This window comes from Mesoplodon mirus, assembly GCF_964341445.2.
Source record: "Mesoplodon mirus genome assembly, chromosome: 11".
Lineage (NCBI taxonomy): Eukaryota > Metazoa > Chordata > Mammalia > Artiodactyla > Ziphiidae > Mesoplodon > Mesoplodon mirus.
The window spans coordinates 6,432,830-6,460,707 of record NC_138987.1 but is presented as its reverse complement, the minus strand read 5'-3'; the positions used below and the strand labels follow the sequence as shown (position 1 = coordinate 6,460,707).

General features: G+C 37.9%; 1 protein-coding gene across 2 annotated transcripts in view; it reads right to left on the bottom strand.

Annotated features, from left to right (window-relative positions):
* Positions 1-27,878, bottom strand: part of SYT1 (synaptotagmin 1) — a 558,640-nt gene that overhangs the window by 182,026 nt on the left and 348,736 nt on the right. For both annotated transcript variants that reach the window (XM_082636133.1, XM_082636132.1), the window contains exon 5: positions 20,529-20,711. In XM_082636133.1, the coding sequence (XP_082492259.1) occupies positions 20,529-20,694 (166 nt within the window). In that variant the 5' untranslated portion in view covers positions 20,695-20,711. The remainder of the gene's footprint in view (positions 1-20,528; positions 20,712-27,878) is intronic.

Sequence of the window (27,878 nt, the reverse complement as noted above, 5' to 3'; positions counted from 1 at the left end):
TAATTTTCATGCTTAAAACAATCGCCATGTTCTAAAACATCTATTGTACCCACTACTCTCAACAGGATCCTTATCTTTTGGGATTGACCAGTAATATGTCTTCTGGTCTCCAGAATCTATAGTCTACTAAGTTTTTGCATAGTTTCTATAAAATACCATTTTTAGTGAAACTAGAGATTAGTTCGAGGTTTTCTCCTGAGTTATTCCTCAGAAAAGTTTGTCTTAATCTTGGTAAGAATTAACAAAATTGCAAAAGCTTGTTATCATTTTCAGAATTATTTTCTTCTTTTTACCACAGTTTTTTTGCAGCTATATTTTTCTTCCCATAAACATTACCTCTTATAAAACTCTGCACAAAAATATAAAGTTCTACTTAAGAAATCAAAGGAAGGTTAAAGGTTATTTATTTATATTTGAGTTTCCAAGTAAAGAGAAGGTGGTATTTTTTTAAAGCATGGCTTCTACACAGACATATAACAATTTGAGTCATTCCTTTGGTGAAAAAACTCATTGCTTACACTGGATTTCACAGTTACAACAGCTATCACTCACTGGAAACAATTTCCAGGAATTACATTTCCTTGCTAAGACTGCCACCTACTTCACAGACTAAGTTTTAGAATAACTTTTAAAGTGCTTTTTCCATTTTTGCCATGTAAGAAAAGAAACTAAAGAGAGAAATCCCAGTTTAGAAAAAAATCTTTTCAAAGTAAAATTAGAAGCCCAACAAGAATGAGAGTGAAATATGTGAAAACTTGGGGGGAAAGGTTAGTATAGATCCCTTCAGTTTTATGATCAAATATTAGTGTTTTCTGCATTAGTATATAGGAAATGAGAATTTCTATGAAGAGAGAAAAAATTGCTAAAGGACTGTGTAAAGGAAATCAGGCAGAAAGTTCTTGAGGATCAAGGTTACCAAACAGAAAAAAAAGCTTTAGCAACTTGTAAAAATAATAAGTGGGCAGCAATGTGCAAAGCCAATGATAGTGATGAAGGTATTAACAAAGGCACCTTAATTTTAGGCCTGGAAAAGAGCAGAGAACACTGGTAATTATCATTATGAAAGCCTTCACTGCAGTACTTCAAATTGCAGAGAATGGAGTTGAAATGAATTGATCAATTGTTCTAACACATTTGAAAATGTGGTAGTAGAGTCCACTGTGAAACTGGGTAAATAGATAATTAATTTTTACTTTATGACAGAGCATGATATAGCATCATGCTTTTACATCATAAAAGCTATACTAGATTCTTAAGCTTTATGAGGTGTAACTTTACTCCCTGCCCCCATTTTCTTCCACTCCCCTCTTCCTTTTCCATGCTAAGTCTGTAAAATTGCCTTTCCTCCCACTCCTTGATGGCCCTGTTAACTTTGCTTTCCCTTTCTGAGATAAGGATACATAGCACTTTTAGAGAGTAGACTTTTGTTAATTAATACTTCAAGTAAAGTCAATCATTAGAAGCAACAACGCATGCCACTCTGGGATGGGCTTAACTTCAGAGACCTCCTGCTTGGCGCTCACAAAGCTTCACGATCGCTGAGTTTGGAAATGGGGAAGAGGGGTGAAATTTTCTACACTGCATCTCCAGTATCTGCAATCCTTGCTCCTGAGTAAGGTCCTCCAATGCATTCTTGCTGCACTGATTTTGTTTTAGAATATTTTTAATAAATAGAGACACAAGAAGGATTTAACAAGTTTCTTAATTTACCAGAACAGTTGCATCAGTGTGAAAAAAATGCCCACTGCCTGATGTTGTGCTTGATACTGAAATGTGAGCAAGCATGTGGTTATACTTGAATAATTTACAAAATTCCATTTAACAAGCTGAAAAGAAAAAAATGCCATGGAAAAATGAAGAAATGGGAAACTGATTTTGTCTTCAAATTTTGGAGGCAAGGGGAAAACTGTCTTAGTCCATTCAGGTTGTCATACAAAAATATCATAGACTAGGTAATTAATAAACAACAGAAATGTGTCACAGTTCTGGAAGCAAGATCAGGGCACCAGCAGATTCTGTGTGTGTGGTGAGAGCCCACTTCCTGGCTTATAAACAGCTGCCTTTTCACTGTATCCTCACATGGCAGAAAGAGCAAGGGAGATCTCTGGGATCTCTTTTATAAGGGCACTAATCTTATTCACGAAGGCTCCATCCTCATGGCCTAATTACCTCCTAAAGGACCACCTACACATACCACCACATTGGAATTAGGTGTCAGCATATGAATTTTAGGAGGATGTATATGAGCACCCTCATATACAAGTTACTTATTACATACAACACAAGGTCTTATTATGAGTGTTTTGGGAGGAGAGAGCATCTTGCAAGAGTTAAGAACCTGGATGGATTTGGATTGGGCTCAAGTTAAAAGCCAGGCTTAGGTTTGAATACTCTGTTGCTACTTAGTAGTTGAATGACCTTGGTTACTAATTCTCCCTATCCTTCATTTCATAGACATTATGAAACCCATTCATGTGAACTCATTGTCATTACCAAAATATAACCTTTGAAAAATTTGCTAGACTGAGAGTTCTGAACAGCAAACTGCTTTAGCTTTTACACTCCCTTTAACATTGCTCAGACACCAAGGAATCGGCACTGAAACATCTCAGCATTTTAACTCTGCTGCTGCTAACCCTGTGAAAATATACTATATTAGTGGTCATAATGGAATCTGCCCCCCCAACCCCACCACCAAAGAAGAAATGAACAAAATGAGAATGAATGATGCTTTCCAGTTCAAATCCTCTTAATTTTGTAAAGAAAAAAAAATGTATATAGTACAAATAGATACTAGAGAAAAGGAAATATCTATTGCTTTTTCATTAAAGAAAAATTATTTTGCTCTCTCCTAATGCTCTGTTTCCCCTTCCATATCTGTGCGGGCAGAATTCTGAGATGGCTCCCAAGACGTCCCAAATTCCTCTTAGCACTCCTTATGCACACATCCTGTAGAATTCCCTCATCTTGACTGTGAGCAAGATCTGTGATATGATGTTACTTTATATGGCAAGGGTGAAGGGATCTTGCCAATGCAATGAAGGTCCTAAGTCAATTAATTTTGAATTAATCAAAAGCAAGATTTTCCTGAGTGTGTTTGACTTAATCAATTGAAAGCCCTTCAAGAGAGACTAGACCCTTCCTGAGGTGAGAGAGATGTTCTTCCACTTGCCTCGAGGAAGCAGACAGCCTATGAAAGGGTGCCTCTAGGAACTGAGTCTCAGTCCTACAACTGCAAGAAATGGATTCTTGCGAAAAACCTGAAGGAGCTTGGAAGAGGGTCCTGAGTCTCTCTTCCAGAGTCCAGGTGACACATGGATTGCAATCTTGTGAGACCCTGAGTAGAGGACTCGGTTAAACTGTGCCTGCATTCTTGACCCATGTAAACTGTAGGATAATAAATGTGTATTATTTTTAGCTACTGAGTTTGTTGTAAGCTTTCATGCAGCAGTAGGAAACTAATATATCTCTCTGCAAACCAATTTTTTGCATGTATTTATAATAGTGAAACATAGACTCCAAAATTAATTCAATAAGTAATAATTTAGTATCTACAGGAGTAATATATATGAGAATGTCCATTTCTGCCTCCCCCCACCAAAAAAAAAATTTAGACTAACCTGGAAGAATAAAACAAATAGCTCTCACATAAGAACAAAATTGGCATGTGCCATAGCGTGACGTTTATAGAAAGAACAGGGGAAGGGAGACTCTGATCAATGAAGTAGGAAAAATAGTGCAAACATATTGGTATGTGGTCTCAGCAACACTTTATAATCCCAGTGAATTAGTCATTTGAATGTATTGGGAAGAGTTTCTAACACTGAAGCTCTCAGTGGACTGTCACCAACTTTTCCTTCCCAGGTTTACAAGTAAATTCTGTTGCAAAAAAATTAGGAGAGATGTGTGATGGGGTGTGGATATGTGGTGGCATTCAGAATGAGCCAGGAAAGAGTTCACTTTGCCTACGGTAAGGACAGTCTCTGTCATTTCATCTCATTCTACTCCCTGCCTCAGCACTTATCCAGTTCCCCTTCATCCTGCTAAGTGCACGAGCCATCATTCTGTTTGTCCCATCATGGGAGAGAACAGTTCACACTCAGTGCTTTCACTTCCTCACTCCACTTTCTCACTTCTTAACTCCTCACCTCACACCCTGCAAGCCAGCATCTGATGCCAGCTCTCTAATGAAATGAGGCTTTCCAAGGTCAACAAAGAGCTCTACATCCACTGGCCTTTTCTCAAGCATAAGCGTCCATGATCTATTTGCAGCATTTGCCATGCCTGGATGTTTATATCTGTTATTATTTCTTCTGATCATCAAGAAAGAAAAAAAAATTAGTTGGACCTACACTCTATTTTTTAAAATCCCATAAAGGTTTATGGTTTGCAGGATAAAGTATGACCTGTTTAGCCAAGCATTAAATATTCTCAAAAATGTGGTCACATGATTTGCATCAACATCATTTCAATGTGTCCTACAATTCAGTCACACCGAACCAAACTGTTAACCATCAAACTCTGTGATGACACTCACGACTTGTGTTGTTCAGTATGAAATGGCTTTCTGTCCAGTTCTTTGGTTGTATAAATCCTCTCTTTCAAGGCCTAATTCAAAAGGCACCTCTTTCTTAACTAACTCATTCTGTTGCTCCTATACCATTTCTCCTTCCTTTGTGCTTTGCTTACTTGCACCCTTCTTTAATACTTATTTCATTATGTCCTGTACCAGAGTATATTTTGCTTAATATCTTTGAGATGCTTTACTCCTTTATAAAATTAAAATCATAAATACATACCCAACAAGGTTGTTATGAGGAATAACTGGTCAAATAATAATTTAATATATAGGTGAGGTCCTGTATTAATCATTCAAAAATACTGGTAATGATGATGACGATGGTATCTGCTCCCTCTCCCCCACTATATTGAAAACATGGTAAGGGTAGATTGCATGCTTTAGTCATTTTTGTTTTCCCAAATTTCAAGTAGTACATTCAATACATTTCTTTTGAACCAGATTGGCTACTGTTTGTCAGAAAATTTTTACTTAGCTTCTATGACACTCTGCATTTCTGCTTTACCCACTACTCTCTGACAGCTCATTTATCCCATCAATTTCACTACTCATCCATGAGTTTTATATTTTAAGAATTTATCATTGACTCCCCCCACCCTCATCCCACACATTCTTACTTATGACAGCTATCCACTTTCACAACCTAAATTCATATGTGGTCAACTCCCCAAACCTCAATTTCCAGTGCTGAACTCTCCCTTGCATTCCCCATTTCCTGCAGGGCATCACTGGGGAATGATCACCCAGATACTCTGGAATTTTATTTTTTCTTTTTTTCCTACACACCCTCAGATCCAGTTGCAGTGTCTGTCAACTGCATGTTCACAGAGTCTGAACGTCTGTGCCTTCCTTTCCACATCAATTTATACTTTCATTATCTCTACTGTTCCTTCAGTTGCCTCCTTCCTTCCTGGTCCATCTCTCCAGGCTCTCCCCTTGTAATCTCTCCTGCCCACACACTGCTGTCAGATTGATGTTCCTAAAACAAAACCATAATTATGTTACTTCCATGTTTAAATATCTTGAATGGTTCCTGGCTCCTCTTTAACGATTTAATAAAGTCTAAACTCTTTAGCCTGATATTGATGGCCCTCTCTAACCTAATTCCAAATTACATTTCCAGGCTCATCGTTGATGACTCCTCTACACATTTCTACTGTCTTACACTGTTACTGTCTCTATGCATATCTTATCTCTCCTACTAGATTATAGGAATGATAACTTACTCTATTCTGTATTCTACAACCAAGCAATTCATCCATGCCATACACATTTATTGACTGCCTATCCTTGTAAGGCTCATAGCACGTAGTCTAAAATATGAAAAAAATGGGTCAAAGTCTGAGGCTATCTTCTAAGAATTTAAAATCTAGTAAGGAAGATAAGATATAAGCATAATACTACATGGTAGAAGATAAGTATATTGAAAGAGTAAAATGGTTATTCAGGAGAAGCAAGACGGAAGAGCTGGCATTCAAATTGAGCCTTATCATTTAGGTTTGGAAGGCTTGGATATGCAGAGATGGGGGTAATGGCATTTCAGATGTAGGAACATCATAGACTGAGGTACAAAGGCAGGAAATGGAGGCATGTCTGGGGAACAGTGAATAGTTCAGTTCAAAGACGTTGGAATGAGGTTGGAAAAGTAGGTTGGGGCTAGACTACAGAGGGTCTTGGATGGCAAATAAAGGAGTTCAAATATCAGCTAAGGGTGAAAGTACTAAAGGTTTCTGAGCAAGGGACCGGTGTGTTCAGAGCTGTGCTCTAGGAAGAAACAACTGGAAGATTTATGTACAATGGATTGGCCACCAGGGGAAGATGATTATGGGAAAATCTCTTAAGAGGTCCTAATAACTGTAATACAGATGGACGGCCCAAATAGAGAAGCGGCAGTGAGAATAGAGAGGAGAGAAGGCAGAGATTGAGGCGGTAGGACTTGTTACCTGGTCGGACGATGGGGACAAAACGTGGGAAGAATCAAAGATGATGCTGGGGTTTTGAGCTTCAGGGTAGAGGTGTGTGTGTATTTTTTGGGGGGAAAAAGGAGGTGAGTTTAGTTGAGATATACTAAATTTCAATTTAGTAAAATATGCAAATGGCATATACAGATGAATGGATCTTAAAGAGAATTTTAAAAATGAAATTCATTGTAGTTTTAATTTGCACTTCCCTAATGACTGAAAAGGTTGAATGTAAATGATCATGCAACTGATCCTTACATGAATTTATTGGTCATGTATATCTTCTTTGACTGAATATCTATTCAAATCTTTGCTCATTTTTGTATTGGTTTGTAAGAGTTAAAAAAAAAAAATTCCAGAAACAGCATCTTTGTCAAATATATGTATTGCAGAGACTCTAGAGCTCTCAGTCTATGATTTGCCTTTTTATTTTCTTTTTAAAAAAGAAAAAAAGAATAAATTTATGACTCTGCTGGGTCTTTGTTGCTGCACGCGGGCTTTCTCTAGTTGCCGTGAGTGGGGGCTACTCTTTGTTGCGGTGCGCGGGCTTCTCATTGCGGTGGCTTCTCTTGTTGCAGAGCATAGGCTCTAGGTGCGTGGGTTTCAGTAGTTGCGGCTCATGGGCTCTAGAGTGAAGGCTCAGTAGTTGTGGTGCATGGGCTTAGTTGCTCTGTGGCGTGTGGGATCTTCCCAGCCCAGGGCTCGAACCTGTGTCCCCTGCACTGGCGGGCGGATTCTTAACCACTGCGCCACCAGGGAAGCCCCCTGCCTTATTTTCTTAATGCTGCATTTCAAAAAAGCAGTCTTTACTTTTGAAGAAGTTTAATTTGTCAACTTTTTCTTTTATTGTTAATGGTTTTGGTGTCCTTTTAGGCAGACTATTGCTGGGTAGGAGAAATGGGGAGTTACTGGCCAAAGGGTACAAACTTCCAGTTATAATACAAACAAGTTCTGAGGATCTAACCTACAGCATGGTGATTATAGCTAATAATACTGTATTATATACTTGAAATTTGCTAAGAGTAGATCTTGAATGTTCTCAGCCCAAAAAGAAATGGTAATTATATGATGAGATTGAAGTATTAGCTAATGCTATGGTGGTAATCTTTTTGTATAAAGTCAACACATTGTACAGTTTAAATTTATACAATGTTATATTATCAATTATATTTCACTAAAGCTGGGAAAAAAGAACTTGGCCTCTATCAAGACCATTGAATTATCTGCTATGTTTTCTGGAAGTTTTACAATTTTAATTTTTATGTTTAGATCTACAATCTATTTTGAGTTACCATGGCAATGCACATTATAATTACAATGATATACTCAATACCTGTAATACAATGGCTAAAATTAAAAACACCAACAATGCCAAGTGTTGACAAGGGCACAGAGCAATTAGAACTCTCATACATCACTGCTGGGATGTAAATACCACAGTCATTTTAGGAAAAGTTTGACAATTTTTTTTTTTACATAAAGAAAAATAAATTCTATACTACTACTCAGCAGTTCCACACCTAGGTACTCCCCAAGAGAAAACATAAACATATATCAACTCAAAGACTTGCATGGGAATATTTACAGCAGCTTTATCTTATGAGTTCCAAACTGAAAACAACCTAAACTTTCATTAATAGATAAGCATACTGTGGATATCTATACAACAGAATACTGAGCAGTAAAATGAAATGAATTACTGGTATATAAAAGAACATGGATGAATCTCAAAAACATTAGGCTCAGTGAAAGAAGCCACATGCAAAAGACTACACAGTGCATAGTTCCATTTTTATGAAATGCTTGAACAGTCAAAAATAATTTATAGTGACAGAAAGCAGATCAATTATCACCTGGAACCAGGGCAGGAATTTCTGGAAAGGGACTAGAGGCATTGTTTTGAGGGGTGATTACATTTCATATACTTGTCAAAATGCACAGAGCTGTACATTTGCAGTGGGTGCATCTTATTGTGTGTAAATCATTCCTTAATAAGGTTAATTTAACAAAAGGGGAGAGCTCAGTAAAGACATCAAGACTGGGGATTGAGTTTAGAGTATGAGTTACATAAAGAGAATACTGAAAGTCCTGAAATTATGAAGAAATCATAGCAGTAGATGAATGCCAAAGGCAGATCCTTGGAAAGTACCTATGTGTTAGTGACTGAAGGAGGCAAAGAGAAAAAGAACACTCAAAAAGAAAGAGGATTAAAGTGCCAGGAACCAAGGGAGAAGAGAGTATCAGTAAGGATAAGGTACATAGCACTGGGTGTCTGAGGCACACGGCACTGGGTGTCTGTACAGACAGGTCCACTGTCCCTGGCTGAATGAATGGCCAAATCAGGGAATCCAGATAGAAGCAAAGGTGCATCGAGCTCCAATGGAGGATAAAAGCAGCAGAACTGACTCGGGAAGTGATCCGTTTTCCAGTAATTGAAGCACTGGTGAAATCACGTGGTGCTCAACTCTTAGAAAGATCATCAAACCCGAACTCTTACGAGAGTTCCTGGGCTTTCACATCAGTAGCGTTGCTGTTAGAGGTGAAGGCTACGGAATGCAAAATAGCAAAGCAGAGTCTCTACTGATGAGGACTTGGAAGACAGCCAGGTAAATCACATCAGAGCCACATTAACAGGTATGGAAAAGACAGGTGGATGGATGACAGCAGCTGTGGAAAGGTGAGGTGACATGGAGCAGTTCCGATTAGTGTGGGCAGAAGATGGCTGGCAAGGCCATTTGGAAGCACCACTTCAAATGGTGTCCACCGTTGTGGCCTTATCGGCAGCAACAGTCCCCAAAAGACCAAAGGGCTGTGCTTTGTGTGGCTGATAAGTGAAACAGGGAGACTCATACAAGTTTCCTCTAAACAGCTACTCAGCAGAGAAAACCTCACAAAAGTACCCAGTGTGGGAAAAGCTGCTGTAACACAACACTTAGCGATACCTTTGAACCCTCTCGGTGAACGCACAGGAAACCGGGCTGTGTGGCTCAGCAATCGTTAAGAGAAATGAGCTCATCTTGTTTCCTGGGCATGGCAGGACCATGCACTATTTTAAAAACGAAAACATGAAAGTGGTATTACGTCCCAGGTCTCCACTTGAATAAAAATACTTGTGGGGAGAGCTGTGTACTCTGAGGACTGATCGGGTGGCGGTTTGTATCTCAGTGATGAATCAGACTGGGCTGCCACCAGGCCAAAGAGAATCAAACAGTTCCTAAGATTTTGATACAACACAGGCAAGGAGGAAAGACAACAAAACAGCACATGACAAAGGCTGAGCAAAGGGAGAGAAAAATCAAAGGTGAGGAAAGATGATTGCGAAGGGCTGAGAGGTTGAGGGGAAAGCAAAAGGGATGTGGAGCGTGGCTCATCTTTAGTCGAGCATGATGATGAATTTCACCTTTGATTATAATTATTACCCCTTTCCAGTGATACCCCTTTGGAAGCCCTTTTTAAAATAGATATATAATTGACATATAACATTATATTACTTTCAGGTGTACAACATAATGATTCAATACTTGTATACGTTGTGAAATGATCACCCCAATAAGTCTAGTTACCATCCATCACCACACACAGTTAGAAATGTTTTTGTCTTGTGATGAGAACTTTCAAGGTCTCCTCTCTTAGCCACTTTCAAACATAGAATACAGTGTGACTGACTATAGTCACCATGCTGTAACTTACTTCCCCATCCGTCCGTCATGACTGATTGATTTTATAACTGGAAGTTTGTACCTTTTGACCCCCTTCTCCCATTTTCCCCACCCCACCGCCTGCCTCTGGCTTCTGCCCGTCTGTCCTCTGTATCTATGATTGGAAGTCCTTTTCTTGTTAATATAATTATGTAGGATCTTTTGAGCTAAAGGAGAATAATAATTCTGCCTGCTATGAGCCAAGTTTTGTGCTGAGGTTGGAGACACAAAGATGAAAAGACAGTGTTCTGATCTCACGTAGACTGGCTCATATTAAGAGAGAAAAACACAAAAGTAAGATAGAAAGTAAAAATTATGAACATATGTAAAGCACAGACTTATTACAGAGGGAGAATTGCTGATGAATATTAGATTACGGGATTGGTACCATGAGGACAGGAAGACCTTTTAAAAAGAGTTGAGTCCTTAGGCATAACTAAAAGTAGTCCAGCTAGACAAGCAGTGGCCAGCAAGCAATTTCAGGCAGAGGAGAGAGTTTGTGCAAAGACCTTGAAGCATGGGACAATGTGCAGAATAAATTCAGTAACTCTAAGGGTCTCTGTAGTGACAAAACAAACTGTGTGAGGGTGAATCATTGCAGATGAGACTGGAATGGATGCAAAAACCGTATCATATCTTACAATACTGTTGATGTCTTGCTGAGACCGTTTAATTTAGAGGTCCTTCTGGTAGAAAAATTCTGAGCCTGTAATGCTATTGAAGCCAGAAACCAGTTAAAATGATGTGCTTTAGTTTAGTTCCTAAGCATGGCATACACAGCCTAGCACACAGTAGGAGCTATATAAATAGGCATTAGTTTATGAATTTTGAATATGGCCCATGTTATATTCCAGACAATGTTTAAAGCACTTTATGTATATTAATACTTTACTGCTCACACCTTCCCAGAGGTAAGTACTATTATTATCCTCATTTTACAGAGAGATTAAATGATTTGCCCAAGGTCATGTAGTAGTAATGGCAGAATTGGGACTTTGAACCAAGGCAGAACAACTCCAGAGCTCACCCTCTGGCCTTCTATTGTAGCAAACAGTGCTCCCCTACTGCGGGTTAATAACTAATACTGGGCCAGAGCCTCTGAGTGACTAATTTAGAATTATGGTCAAAGTCTTAAAACTTAAGGCTACTGAAGTGTACAGAAGAATTTAGGGGGTAATATGTATATAACAGCAGTGTTTTTAATCTGTTGCAATAGTTTACTGATTTTAAAGAATCTGATCCAAATCCTTATGAAAAAAAATTATTGCAATAAAATTTTACTTGCAAGGCTTTGAACCATGTAACTCTATCAATTAAAGTTTATTACCATGAGATCCTGGCTCTTTTCTAAGTTTTTGTGGACAGGTACACACTCCTTTCCATAAATGGCATAACTGTTAGTCAAATATATTTCTATTATTTGCAGCTTACTGTTGCCTTTAAAAATAACTTGTATGTAGGTAAAAAGCTTGAAAGAGAAAAAGGCAGAGGGTTGAAGTGATTTTGAGATTCCTCCAGGACAGTGGTTTCAATGGAAGTGTTGCTTGGTGAGGAAACTTTTAAATGGGCCAATATCTTCTTAATCTTTGTTTCAAAGTTATCTAAGTTCACTTAAAAGGCAGAGTGAGGAGCATGTGGACTGAGAAGATAACAAGTTCAGATCTCTTCATTATAGTATTCTCAGAAACGAAAATCAAAACAAAGAAAAATAAAGCCGAGGGCTAAAAAAATAATGGCACATCGCATAATTTCCCTCTGGTTTCCGCTTCTAAATTCTTTATCTAATTTAATAGAAACTGGCACAAACCTGACAGGTCAGCAGTGCAATAAAAGATCTACATAGTCATTAGAATAGGAGAAAACAGCAGTCTCTCAGCTTCTTTCCTTTTGCTGTTTTCTTTATAGATTTGCATTTATAGTCAGACTTCCCTGTATTTTGACATGCAACTGCTATGTGGTGAGAAATAGATGTTTAAAATTATTTTTAAATGTATTTATCTATTGGTACAGTGTTTCAGCAAGGTGATTCCTGAGCTATTTTTAATATAGGTGCAAAATATTGTTCACTGCCCTTGTTTTTCTTAGGTGTGTTTACTTAATATCTTTGAAATGCTAATGGAATGTAGCTAAATAAGGTCTAGAAACTTCGCTGAGATCTTAACTTCACTTGGTGGCTTAACGTGCTTACTGTTCTCTGTATGACCTATGCTTTGGAGGCTTATAAAATCTCACAACACTAATTAATTTTAAAGGCATGAATGTCTTGGGGGAATTTTCTGCATAATAGGCTTCCAAGAGGGAAACAAAATTCAAGGACACATTTAAACAACCTTCCTGAAATACAGCCTCAGTAGCCTATAATTTTGTTAGGTTTATACATTGAATATAGGATGTTGATAGAGTCAGATTACACACTTGCTCTTTAAAATCAGTAGTATAATGAATATTTTATAACAATCCTTTTACTCAGAGTAAATAATAGATAACACAACATACCCACATAAATTTTACACATGAATAAAATGTGCTAACTATAATATAGGAGAAATAATAAAGTAATTTGTAATGAAATAATTCACAGCTCACTGTAAAAATCTTCAGACAAAACTTTACTAGAAGACACGATGAAGTAATCAAATGCTTGCAACTGCTAAAAGGGATGTTTGGAATTAGTGAAGTAAGACAGAAGATTTGCAACAAGTCAGGAGCAAGTGAAAGTTCAGAGGTTAGGAAAACACTAGAATAAAAGCTAGAATATTCAGTTTATATCAGAGCCACGCAAAAAACACTTTCACATTGTATGTCAAGTCATTCTAGGTTCAGATAATTATAAACAGGGGTTCCTTCTATATGCACATCCCAGGGAGATTGTGAAATTTGTGCAGAATGTGGAACAACTGTTCATTGTGTGAAAATGTCTCACATGTTGGAAGATGTGTAGGTTCCCAGGCCCAGGGCCTCTAAATGCCAGTAGCTGCCCCTAATGCCCATTTGTCAGCACAATAAAAACGGCCCAATGAATATTCATAATATCCTGTAAGGGGCAGTGCCAACTCAAAATTTTAAGAACCAAACTGACTTTCTGCCCTAGGATTAAGTTTTTCATGGTAACTCTTAATACACGCACATTGAATTCACATTGTATTTACATATACACATATGCATTTCCTACATTTTGAATCAGAGTTAAACTTGAAAAATGATATAAATAAACTAAACCATTCATTGAGTGTAAGCATGAATCACTACATTGTGCTGTGAACTGCAACCCTTATCTCTAAGTGTCCTTGTTCCAAATAGATTCCTTCAGCATTGCACTGATGAAGTCACTTAATATTGCAAAGCACTTGCTCTGAAAATAACACTCATCAGCATTGTAACTTTTTTCTCATAGATATCTCAATTTAGTAGAGGTTAACAATGAATAATTTCACTTAACATTTTAGCCGGTGCTTTTCTGAAGTGGGAGAAGTATTGAGTCAACAGATGAGAGCTGAAGCTGAGTCAGTGGATGATATTTGAGGAGTTCATCTGTACAGTGCAACAGAATCTAACTGTTAGTACTTAGGTAGCAATGGGTTATTTATTCACATGACAATCTGTTAGAGTGAGTCCAATAAAAGAAAGGCAGAAACATAAAGTGAATAAACACTTGCCTTTCAAGCCAAGGAGAAACTCTGAATTAGTACTAAACTTGTATTCCAAGTATTCAGTTAGTAAAACAAATAACAAGAGATGAACATCAAATACCAACCAGTATCTCTGAACGGGCACATAGAGCCCTAAGAGTTTCAAGCCAGTGGGGATAAGCACCAGTGGAGGTGATTTGCAGTCTTTGTGATGTTTTGTGAAGGCAAACACACTGCAAAAATTTTCCTGACACAGCCCTGCACCTACAACCTGCACCATGTGTGCCTTACTAGGCTTCAGCTTTCTTGTCTGTAAAATGGGGATAATAATTATTCACACCTAGTAGAGATTTTACAGGGCAGAATGGAGGTTGATTTCACAGAATGCACAGCCCATGCTTCCATGCTAAGTGCTCAATGAACATGGGCAATCGTTACAATAATTATTGTTCTTCACACGCTATGTATTACTGTATGTTCCTAAGGGTTCTCTTCCTACGTTTCTTGAAATTATCTTCTTGAATTAACATTGTGTTCTTGACACTAACATATGGCAGTGGCATTATATTCATTCTGCAGCCCCATGAGGGAAAACAAAGTTACTGGACTGCATTTTTCCTCATGGATGAATATTTGCTTATGCCATATTTAACCAATCATATCACTACTGGTTGTTGAGTTTCACTGGTTATTGCTGTGAGGGATAGCATTGATATATCTACCACTTGTTGAGGCCACTGCCTTCAAACTGTGTTCCACACAGCCAGGTGTCTTTGTAGCTGCTAATAAACCTTGGAAGGGTGAGTGAGGAAGATGCCTTTACTCACCAAGCAGCTCCAACTTGCTGTACATAGGTTTCCGTATAATATTTTATTTGAACAAAGGGATCCTTGGCTAAAATGTTTGAAAACTATTGCTTTCTAGATCATAGTTTCTCCAGGCATGGCACAAGAACCACAGTATTCGGTGTAATGTTAATATTTGTAATATGGTAATACCTATAGTATAGTTTCTAGCATGGTGGCAGATACTTTCAAAGTATGGGGGATACGAATGTGTGTAAGAAATTGTCCCTGCCTCTGAAGAGTTGACATTTCAGTGAGAAAGACAGATATAACCAAACAAAACAAGGTAACCAAGACAAAGATTTTAATGAAGAGCTTTGAAGGCTGACTCAAACAATTCTGCTTTGGGAAATGAGGCAACTTCTCATCTAAATGGTAACATCTGAACTGGTTGAGTGATTAAAAAAAAAAAAAAAGAACGTGTCAGGGTTAATTGGGTAAGGGAATCCAGGAAGAGAGAGAAGCAAAGTGCTGGCTGGTTTTGAGAGGTTTTTTAGGAGGAGATTTCACAGGACTTAAATGAATGCAGGTATGGAATTGGAGGTGCAATAGATGAGGGAGACAAGGATCACGGTGAGATTTCTTATCTGAATAGCAGGGGAATGAGATGGCCCAGGGAAAGCATGGAGAATAAGACTGCAACAGGATTAAACATGGTACCCTGGAAACCAGACATCTACCACTTCAGGGAAGGAAAGATAATGAAAAGGGAGGACTAGTCAATGAAAGAGAATAAGGAGGGAAGGAAGCAAGAGGAGGAAATGAGAGTAGACTCCTGGAAGTCAAGATTTTTCAGATGATGACCGCTGGTCATAATGACAACACAGAAATATCTGACCAAAGGAAGGTTGACGATCACCCTCATAATTGTGCAAAAGGAAGTACCTGGTGACCCTTTTAATAGTACTTGACAATGCAGATCAGAGCAGAAGAAGCTGAGTTGTTAATGGAAGTTGAAGAAATAGATGTCAGGATCTAGGTTATGGTTTCCAATCAGTTTGATGTAGATATGAAGGAGGAAGTGAGAATGGTGGGTGATGGAGGAGGTAAAGGAAGAAGAAAATCTTAGAGCATGAAAGAGGGAAACTGACATTTCTGAATCACCTACGATGCATAGAATTTCACTAGGCACTTGCAAATACGTGGACTTTTTTGGGCATACCTGTAGGCTAAAAGGAATGAGGGAGTAAGAAAATGAAATTACAAAGGAAAAAAAGAAAATTAGAGGTGATGGGAAGAGGAAACACCAAGAAGGAATCTGTCTTTCCTAGAACAGGCATTCTTGGAATGTGTTTAAAGAAGGCAATGCTTGAATATTTGGCTGCAAAGTTTCCGGAATTTTCTCAATTTGGGTGTCTGACCTGAATAGAGGGCTTTTCTGAAAGAGAAATACACTTGTTAAAAATGACAACTAGACTCTAATAATAGCTAACACTTACAGGATGCTTACTCTGTGCCAGACACTCTAAGCACTTCCTATGCATTGATGCCTTTACCCAACTACCCGATGATGGAGATATTATTTATTTATTTATTTATTTATTTATTTATTTATTTATTTAGTTTTTGTGGTACGCGGGCCTCTCACTGCTGTGGCCTCTCCCGTTGCGGAGCACAGGCTCCAGACGTGCAGGCTCAGCGGCCATGGCTCACGGGCCCAGCTGCTCCGCGGCATGTGGGATCTTCCCAGACTGGGGGCACGAACCCGCGTCCCCTGCATCAGCAGGCAGACTCTCAACCACTGCGCCACCAGGGAAGCCCTGGAGATATTATTTTTAACCCCCATTTTATACCAGCAGAAACTGAAGCACAGAAAGGTGAAATCATTCCCAAGGTCACAGAGCTAGGATGTGGCAGAGCTAAGATTTGAACCCATGCAGTCTGTAACCAAAGCTTGTGTTTTTAATCCCCGTTTAAACTGTCTATCCAATAGTATTTCTGCACAAATTACATAACTACTCTTAGCCCACTTGCTCTTATTCTAGACTCAGAGTCAAGTTCTGGCTATTTGGTTTTCTGTTGTGCTTCAGGAAAGTTGCACTTTACTTCAAGAAGCTCATGAATATCAAAACCTTAATCACAGCTATTTGGATGACCCAAGTTCATGCTTTACAAACCAACCATGGCCCTAGTCATATTAAAATCAAAGTTGCAAAATAAAGAAACATTCTGAAAAACCTTGTCTGCTTCATTTAGATAACAGTGTGCAGAATGAATTGAAAGATAAAAATGTTCAGCATTTACCATTTCCTTTTCCTTTTTTTATTTGAAGCCCCATGGTGTTGTGATGATACCATCAGGCAATTTGGTCTGAATATGCTCCGTGCTGGACTCTGCAGATTACTCAACTAATGACATGCATACTCCTTGCCATTGTGACACCTCTCTTTTCACAAGTGGGAATTTCAAGTGACAGACTAAAGCTGTTTGCTATCAATTTTGCAAAAAACACATCTGCCAGAGAGCCAAGCTTTAGTTCAGAGACGGAAATCAATTAATATTCTAATTTGTTACCTGTCATTAGCATCACCGTATTATGCCAAGTCAAAAGTGATAACCTTTATATAACATATGCTCCTAAAGGAATTTGATTTAGGGATCTGTTTCATTTCTGTTGAGTGTTGCTCCCCGTGTATAAATCCCATTAGAAATTTCAATTACACGGGCAGTAAAAATTGTGATGGATTAAAATGAAAGTGTAAGATATGCAGTTACAATATTTATCATAAACCTGAATGGCTGCATTTATGATTTAGTTTTCCTAAACTTATTTACCAAACCGTTTAAAAATTTTAGGTATTTCAGTTGTTTCTTCCCATTAAATCAAGGAGAGAGCCAGCAACATAATATTTCTAGAGGTGTTACCTAGATCCTCTGACCTTCAATTATTTTAGGTTGCTGGTCAAAAGCAAATCTCCATGGAGGAAGGCTGATTTCCTGGTCTAATTCCCAGTGTCCAAGAAAGAAACACAGGAATGGGATAGTGGCTTGGGAAGAGGAATGAAATAAGATTAGCCAAGGGAAAGAAAAAAAAAGCAGGGAGAGTTGCATAGATATTTTTTCCCAGCTGATTCTTTTCCTGCTGATGCACAGGGAGGAAAGTATAAAGTAAGAGCTGGCACTAAGTGGAGAAGGCTAAAAGATGGAGTTATGACTATAAATATGGAAACAACTTGCTTTTTCAATGTGAATGACACCGTCAAGCATTGAAATGATGCTTTCTTTGGTGTTAGAAATTAAATTTAAAAAATTTATTGTAGGGCCTCCCTGGTGGCGCAGTGGTTGAGAGTCCGCCTGCCGATGCAGGGGATACGGGTTCGTGCCCTGGTCTGGGAGGATCCCATATGCCGCGGAGCGGCTGGGCCCGTGAGCCATGGCCGCTGGGCCTGCGCATCCGGAGCCTGTGCTCCGCAACGGGAGAGGCCACAACAGTGAGAGGCCCGCATACCGCAAAAAAAAAAAAAAAAAGAAAAAAAAATTTATTGTAGTTGATTTACAATGTTGTGTTAATTTCTGCTGTACAGCAAAGTGATTCAGTTACACATATTTATACATTCTTTTTCATATTCCTTTCCATTATGGTTTATCACAGGGTATTGAATATAGTTCCCTATGCCATACAGTAGGACGTTGTTGTTTAAATTTTTTCATATGTTTTAAATTTTCAGCACGTTAAGGCCTCAAAATCGAAGAGTGGGTGGTTCAGGATATAAGTTAAATCAACATTGATTCATTCATTAATTCACTCAACAAATAGATATTGAGTGCCCTGTATATATTAAGGATCACCAGGGATGAAACTATGCATAGAACAGACCCAACTTCTTGCACTCATAGAGGTTATATTATTTTGGAGAGAGCCAGAGCAACTGAAAAACAGATAATAAAATACATAGCATTTCAGATGGTGCTAAGTAAGACAGTGAGAAATAAAGCAAGGGAGAGGACAGGAAATGCTGGCAAAGATTGGGTGGGGCAAATGGGTTAGAATTTTAAATAGCATGGTTGGGGAAGTCCTAATTAAGAAGATGCTATTGGGTGAAGGCCTAAAGGAGATGACAGAATGGGTGTGTGGATACACGGGGAACATTAAATCTCACTGTTATCAACATTGCCATTGCTTCTCATATTGTTTACTCTTCCAGAGAAGGAAATGGTGTTGAAGACAAGGCAGAATATGCGTTTGATTTGGTGGTGGTCTTTTCTTTCTCTGCCTCCCTCTAACACATTACTTTTAGAGCAAGCATTTCGATAAAATATTCAAGTGAGAGTTTGCCCCCATGACAGATGTATTTGGTTTTTGCCCTGTAGTTATGACTTCAAAGTCATATCAAAAGGTACCCAAATCAGTCCATCAGCTCAGCAGCAGAGCAAGGGAGAGAACCTGAGAGCCTGTGTTTCCCATCCTAGGGATCGCTCTATTGGACCATCTCCATGTTCCCTAGGTTATGGAGCTTCATGCTGGGAATGGAAATTACTGACCCCTGAGCTAAGAGCGTCTCTCAGGTGACTTGGATTTGTTAAAGGTGGACAAACAGATGAACAAGTCGTTAATTCCTAGGAGGACAAGGAATTGATCCCCCGTGGTTTTCATGTAGTTTCCAGTGTCCTTATAGAATACCTCTCATAACTTTGGTGAATCTCTCATCTAGATGATTGCAGCAGCCTGCTCTATCTTCTGTCCTTGCCTCTCTAAGCACATTTTCAACACAACAGCAAGAGTGATTTTTAAGGAAAACCTATGTCAGATCATGGGATACCTCTGCTCAGAATGTTGCGAAGGCATTTTATTTCACTCAGCGTAAAACCCAGCTTCCTTAGAACAATTCACTAGGCTCCATATAACAGGGCCTCAGGTTTGTCTTCTGCCATTCTCTACCTTGTGTTATTCTACCGAAGGCACAGTGAGCTGCTTGCCATTCCAGGCAGATTCTTGCCTAAGGGCCTTTGTATAACACAGGTTTTAGAACTTGCTCCCCTACTTCCTCCAGGTTTCCTCACAAAGGAAATCAGCTCAGGTAATCCTAAAAAATCATAACCTTTTACCCTCCAGCCCCTTCCCTTCCCCACTTACTCTCCTACTGTTTCCTTATATTATTTACCATTTCATGATGTACCATATACATTTGCCTCCTTACTGATTATTTCTTTTCCCCCACTAGAATATAAGCTTTGTGAGGGCCAAAACTTACTTTCCAAGAACCTAGAGAAGTGTCTAGTGCATAGTAAATGTTCATCTCTGAAGAAAAAAGACCAACCTGTAGTTTATGATTTAAATTCAATGGCGCTGGTTGGACTTAGTGCTATACCCACACAAATAAACTTAGGTCCAGGTTATTGTTTCTTTCCCAATGACAACAAAGAAAATGTTAAAAAGTGTGCAAAAGCTTTTGAAATATTAACAGATGAGTGAAAGTAAACCAAACTTGTAATAATGGGAAAGTACATTTTAGCTATTGCTTAGGAATAATCTTTACAATGGAATGATTTCATAAATACAAATCTAAAATACACAACACATAAACGTTAACATTCTCTGGAGAAAGAGACATTGAAGAAGATTAAAAAAAGAGCCCACCTACATTAAACACAAGATAGTTTTTTTTATAAATTGGATTTTCATTTATTAAGTATATTTAAATCCTTAAGAAGAATATTCCATTTCCAAGAATATTCCATTTTATTTTTGGAATGCTACCATTCCAATAATAAAAAATCAAATGTACACTTAGGTTAAGAGGAATTCTTTTCCTCCCAGTGGGTATGTTGATTTTCAACCATTTATTTTTACTCAAGTAACAATATACAATACTCACATGGAATTTTATGCAACTCATTCATAAACTTTTCCTTCAGCTTAGAAAAGCCATCCTCCTTTCCTTCCCCAGGACTGGCTGGCTCTGTGGCGTTATGTGGCAGAACAGTCGCAGCAGTGGTGATTGGCGGGGCTGCCAGGGCCTCATGATGACTCTCGCTCACCATTTTATGTTCAGGTGAAACTGTGAGGGGAGGGAAGCAAAAAAAAAGAACAGTTCAAAATGGTTTAACTGACCCCACATCAGAGCTATTCTAGAGATGAAAAAACATCAGAGGGCACACCTGCTCACTGGGTAAATAGCCTGCCATTAGCATATTACTTTATGTTGGTTCATGAAATATTTATGGAACCACAGAGAAGGTTCTTCCCCAGAAGGTAAGACCAGACATAGTTATTGAAAGCATTTTCTCCTAACAATAAAATGAAACTGTCAAATCTATTAGTTCCTTATACAGGCAATTATTTGCTATATAGATTTAACTTTTTAACCCATATCCTACTGAAATGTCCATGAAACAATTGTTGACAACATACATGCTCTATACTCTAAATGTTTTGCGTTTTCGAAAAGGAAAGAAGAGACCAAATATTTATATTGGAAGTGTTGATAAATTATAAATGATAGCACATTCCAGATATCAGTTAATTTTAAAATGGTTGTAAAGAATACTATTGTAACATTGATACTCTAAGATTCCTGAATGTTATACAGAAATTAGTTCTTGAATCTCATTTATTGATAGTATGCTTTCTGCCCAGTTATTTTTTTTTGACATTTACTGTAGATAATACTATGATCAATAATTCATTTGTCTTGCTGGGTGAATTTTTCAAGCCTCTGTAAATGTGGCATGATCGACTATATAGACCAAGGTGCTGATGATAAAACATGACTTTAATTATTTCAGTTTATTTAGTTTGATATTATTGAATTATATAATTAATAATATAAATTATTAAATTCATTCAATTATTTAAAATGTTATCTTCAAAATATTTTTTAAAATGAATCCTTAAGGTAGTCAGTGAAAAAATCTTAGCCTTGAATACAGAAAACAGTTCTAGTTTTCTTCACTAGCTAAATGAAGTTTGACAAGGCATTAAACTTCTTAATTTATACATCTCTTGAAATATGAAGAATCGAAACCTGCCCTGCCTAGATTTTTCTTAGTACATGTGAAGTGCTGTATAAATGTAAGGAAGGTCTTCTAAAGGGGTACAAATGAAGTCATATTCTCCAATCTAAACGTATTCTGGACTTAAATACTTTTACTGTGTGATGTAAGTTTTCAGACTGCACTGGTGAGAGTGGACATGATTTGGGGCAGAAATAGATAAATACAAATAGGCCTGGGCCTAACTTCACAGTCTCAGCAGGAAAGTTGATGGACCCATAAAGCCCTTCTGAGTTGCAAAGAAATGGAAATAACGAGCAAGCAGATAAAGGATTTTTATAGAATTCAAACCTTCTGTGCATTAATTACACCTACTTACATATTTAGTGAAAGTAGAATAATCTCGAATGTATGGGATTTATTAAAATCTTAATCAAAATCTAGAGATTTTGGGTCTCCTGAAAGGAGATCAAGGATGAGGCTGAGATACATAGATAATCAAATTTTATAATAGATTAGTTCTCTTTTCAAAGCTTTGAATTTTTCACTAGTAGCTACTAATACAATCCTAAGGGGTAGAATTAGACAGATAGGGGTTCAGGGCTTCTCTGTTCTTGAGTTTCTTCATTTGTAAAAGGAGAGTAATCATACCAAGTAATGTAAGGTTTTAATCCATGCAAAGAATTTAGCACAATGTCTGGCATGCAAGTTTGTTCCTTCTTTTGATTAACTGATCAATCAATTGATTGATCTATCCCTCCCTAATAGCATTTGGCAGCTCCGACTTTTCCAGATTGTGAAAAAATTTTTTCTAACTCAGGGTCACTTTCCAGAAGCTTTCCCTGATTTTCTGATTCTGTTTAGCTTTGGCTCTTGTCTCCCTGCAAAAATTTGGAGTAGTTTGCACAACCTAGGTGAAGCTATTGATATTGATGATGCCTTCACTCGTATTTCATGTGACTTAGCAAGACTACAATTACACACACACAAACACATACATATGCATAAAATATTTGTGTGTATTAAAAAATGAATTTGTTCCTCTGCTATGAGAATCACCAGATGTGATTATCATTACTTATCTCCACAGAATAGTTGAGGATATTTGAGGAATTATGGTTTGCTGTGGGATTTTTTTTTTTTTTTTTTTTTGCTGTGGGATTTAAAGGAAACGATTGTGCTAAATAGAATAGCTAAATACAACAGTGTCATCATTAAATTAAAGGTATATTGTCTGTTTCAGCTCAATTTCTGTCATGTTCTGGAAGTGGGATATCATTGCTGGGATGAGCCTGACGTTTGGCTGCTCCCTCTAACTGGCTACACAGTTGTTTATAGCTTTTGTGCACGGAGATGTTTGGGTCCTTTCTCTTGGGTTGTTAAATATTTTCATATTTCCCCAGTTTATTTTGGAATATATATAAAACATTTGTATATATAAGTTGAATGATCTAAAAGGCTTTGGGAAAAATAAGGCTTTTATTAAACAGAGTCAACATTTAGAAAAGGCACTTGAAGCTTACACAGTATTTTTGTTGTTGTTGTGAAGGAAGCAAAGAATGTTTCTATAATTTCCAGAAAGAATCCTCTTCAGACATAAGGTACAGCTTGCAAGGTGTTTTATCAAAAAAGGTAAAATCTATAAACCTGGAACTTACTAGCCAATGATATTATCCCTACCATTTCTGATTGTTTTAAAAATCAAGAAAAGATTGTGTAAGAAATATATAGACAGTGCTTCTTTTACTTAATGTAATACCACTGTGAAATTAAAAGTCTTTCACAAATTATAAAGATGTAAAGGGCAATTAAGGATCTACTATACTGACAAAGAAAGACCAGTTGCTGAATTTATTTTCATTCCTTTATATTTTGAGAGATAGTGTTTGTAAATAACAAAACTAAGAACAGTTACATGGCTCTCGAAAATGCATATTTATGGAAATAAGATGCTTATCAAGAAGCATCATTTTGCAGGTGGAAAAACTAGCTTATTATTCAGTTCTGACTAATGTGATGACTTTATACTCTCTTATGTACTTTAGTGCAGGTGGCATTGTTTGTTTATTTAGTAAAAAATTTATGTTCTACTCAAGTCCTGATAAAAAACAGCCAACAGTTATTGAGGACCTGCTAAGTGGCTGAGATATATGAAATCATACAGTTCTCAAACCATTCCCATGAGATAAGTATAATTAGCACCTATTTTATAGGTGAGGAGACTAAGGCATACAGAAGTTATGCAATTGGTTCAAAGATAGACAGTAGTAATTAGTGGAGTTGAGATTTGAACCTAGGTGTCCTAGCTACTAGTATAAGGGACTTGTATGCTATGAGACTAAAATCTAATAAAATAGTGGTTTTTTGAAGAAGTTTTGGACTGTGACCCTTAGTAAGAAGTACATTGTGTATTGTGCTCCAGTATACACACTCTCCCCCATATGTTAAATATGGAACACATTTCACATAAAGAAACTTGCCCTTACTATGTGTGAAATATTCTGATACATTCCATTCTATTCTGTTCTGTTTTAGTAAAAAGTTCTAGTTATATTTATTAGTTTCACAAACAACTATTGGTTTGTGACCTACAGTTTGGAAAATCACTATGCTAAGGGACCTGTTAAGATACAATAACATTGGGCTTCCCTGGTGGCGCAGAGGTTGAGAGTCCACCTGCCGATGCAGGGGACACGGGTTCGTGCCCCCGTCCGGGAAGATCCCACATGCCGCGAAACGGCTGGGCCCGTGAGCCATGGCTGCTGAGCCTGCGCGTCTGGAGCCTGCGCTCCACAACAGGAGAGGCCACGACAGTGAGAGGCCCGCGTACCACAAAAAAAAAAAAAAAAAAAAAAAAAAAAGATACAATAACATTAACTGAGGCTAAGAAAAACTAAAGATGCCATTTATTAAGAACCTACTATGTGCCAAAATGCTGGCATTGATATTTAAGTATAATATCCTCAATTCTCATTACAACCCTGAAAAGTAACTTATCATATTTTACAAGGAAAAAAAATGGTTGTGGAGAGGTTGATTTGTTCTACACAGATTTAGCCTGATCCATAGTTCCTTCCACTAGTCTATTCCAGTAATAACATTTAAGTATTATGAAACAACTAAATCAGTACTGGAAAGGTATTTGTGATTTTCTTTTGAATTGGTTTACCAGTAAATAGAAAATACAAGTCATCTTACTAATAGGAAAGAGACTGCTTAATTTTGAGGTGTAGTCATTGAGTTTGTTAAAGTGGAATTTAACATCTTGAATATGCCAAGAGAAATATTATTGAATAGAAAAATAAATTCCCGCCTAGAAGAAGGTTGGGTACAAAGGACACAAGCAAGCAATTCTAAAAGAAAGAAATGCAAATCCCTCCTACCCCCCAAAAAATGTGTTTAATTTAACAAATAGTCAAAAAACTGAAAGTTAATATATATTAATTGTAAATGAGGATAGGTATAGATGCGAAGGTGAGGATACAAAGAACTTGGCAATGGGTAAAGACCATAGTTTTGAAAAATACTTTACAGAGGCCAAAGTAAGAGAACATGTTAAAAGCTGTAGAAGCATTCATTCTTTTTCTAGGAATTCACAGTAAAGAATTCATTTAATACAAGGATGTTTGTAGTAACTTATTTATAGTATTAGAAGACCAGAAACTACTTAACAGAGAGACTTAAATTATGGTAATCCATAAAATAATGTTATTAGAATTATCTAAAAGATAAATATTTACAAACCTGGAAATACATTAGAGTATTAGATGAAAATGCAAATTATGAAACATATAAAGTATGTCCAATTTCTCTAGATAAGATCTTTTGTATAAAAGAGGTTGGAAAGATACACTTAAAAATGTCAACCTTGTGATAGGATACTCACTGTTTCTTTTCCCATATGTTTACATTGTCAGTATATTACAAACCTGAATTATTTTAAATTACACAGAAGAAAAAGCCTTTAAAACTGTTTTGCTCTTGAGAAAACTATACCTTCCAGAAAGATTTCTTAATGCCAGATTAAAAAAAAAAAAACAAACTTTACAATGTAATGTAAAAAGCTAAACTGCAAGAAAGAAGGATTCAGCTGCATATCTAGCAAATATAATATGCAAAATGGCCACTGGTTAAAATAGAATGTAGAAGAAATTTTAAGGTATCATAAAAGTTAATACATTTGTGGTATAAAATGAGGAAAATCAGGGTTTTTTGTTGCCATGACAACTTCCCCCTGTCCCTTACATTTATTCTACTTAGGAGGACTTTAATTATGTCTATCTCCAGGTCCATAAATTGATATGGATTTCTTGGATTTTACAGTGAGATAGTCTGTCATACTGCATACACATAATGATTTTTGTTGAAAGCACTATTTCCATCTCTATTTAAGTATTGTACTTTATTATAATAGCATGCAAAATTAAAGAGCAAACAGGAGAAGAGGGTCAAAGAAATATTGAAGAATATATTATTACTAAGAAAAAGTCTTTGAATGCAGAAGTGCCCCAAACTGAAAGTAATTCTTGCAGAAATTATTACAGAGTCCAGGAGATATCACAGAATGTGTTATAAAGTATTTTTGAGATAAAGGGCAGAATGTAGTCATTTTATTCCATCAGGATTTCCCTTGACCTTCTGTAAGTGTAGGTGGAAACCCTAAGAAGATGCATCCTTCCCTCCCTTTCAGGGATGAGGCCCTCAGTCTCAGGGCCCTCTGACAGCTCACAGCTGAGGAGTCTCTCCTGAAGACTCACCCTTGGTTAAAGGGAACTGCTTTGTCCAAGGTTAAACCCACTTCCCCAGGGACAGACCACATGCAGTGACTAGGATGCTGGTGTAAAGGCATGTCCCCCTGCCTTAATTTGGTTCATCTCTGAAGACGACCCCTGTAGGATCAGCTGAAGGCTGTGGTAACTGCATCTTGCCTAAACCTTGCTTCCTCCACTCCCTTACATGAAAAGCATTCCCCAGTAAGCTACCTCTGACTTAGAGCAGCTTCCTTGGGAATCCCACCTATGATACCCACTCTGAAAGATTTTTTGGGGAAAAAAACCCCACAGCACTGTCAAAAGTTTCATTTAAATTCTTTCCAAACCCAAGGATCCTTAGGCAGTTAGTGAACTCTAGCAGCATGATCAAAACCCTCCACGCGTTTGCAAATGTTGGAATGTCAGGCTTGAGGTGTAGCGTCTCTTTGGTTTAGATAGTTTCTCTTGCTGGAAGTAGGAGGACAGCCAGAGATTGTATGGTCCCTGTCATGGCAGGAGAAAGCTGACTTCTGGTGTTAGTCCCAGTAAAATGGAGAGAGATGAAAGGTTGTTGATCAGACCTTGGAGCAAATGGAAGCATAGCATGCAGCCTACCTTTATGAAACCATAAAACATACAGGCTCCTGAGCCCTTTATCTGCAATCTATTGATTCAAAATAGATCTAGGTACCTCCAGATTTTACCCCTTTATCTCATCACAAAAGTCTCCTAAAGAGGTGCAGGGAGAATTCTGCTTAAGAGTATGGTTCTCGGGCTTCCCTGGTGGCGCAGTGGTTGAGAGTCCGCCTGCCGAGGCAGGGGACACGGGTTCGTGCCCCGGTCCGGGAAGATCCCACATGCCGCGGAGCGGCTGGGCCCGTGAGCCATGGCCGCTGAGCCTGCGCGTCCGGAGCCTGTGCTCCACAACGGGAGAGGCCACAAGAGTGAGAGGCTCGCATACCGCAAAAAAAAAAAAAAAAAAAAAAGAGTATGGTTCTCAGCCAGTATCTCTCATAGATGCCGTTGCAAATCAAATACAAATGGGCCTGCTTAGCTTTACTTTGAAAAAAGAATCAACATTCCTCCCCAGTCCTACAGATATCACAGTACAAACCCTGAAGAGGTGTAGAGGTTCTTATGCTGAAGGTGTCTTTGGAAAAATGTGAGGAGGGAGGAATACTGAACACTCACCAGCTGCATCTCCTAAGAATCCCTTAGGAGACACTGAATGACTGGGGTATGGTTGATATACAAAAACTGTACATATTTACTGATGAGCTTGGAAATGAGTAAACGCCCATGGAAACCATCACCATGATCTCCCATTCCTGGCCCCATAGAAGGTGCTGTTATGTGTTCTCTGTTCCTTCTTCCAAGCCTGTCTCTCTGCAGCCTCCTACAGCTATGTTGGTTTTCCTTCTCTTATCTTTCTTCCCCCCACCCCCATCTCTCCTCTCCAGTCGACATCCTCCTGCTCTCCTT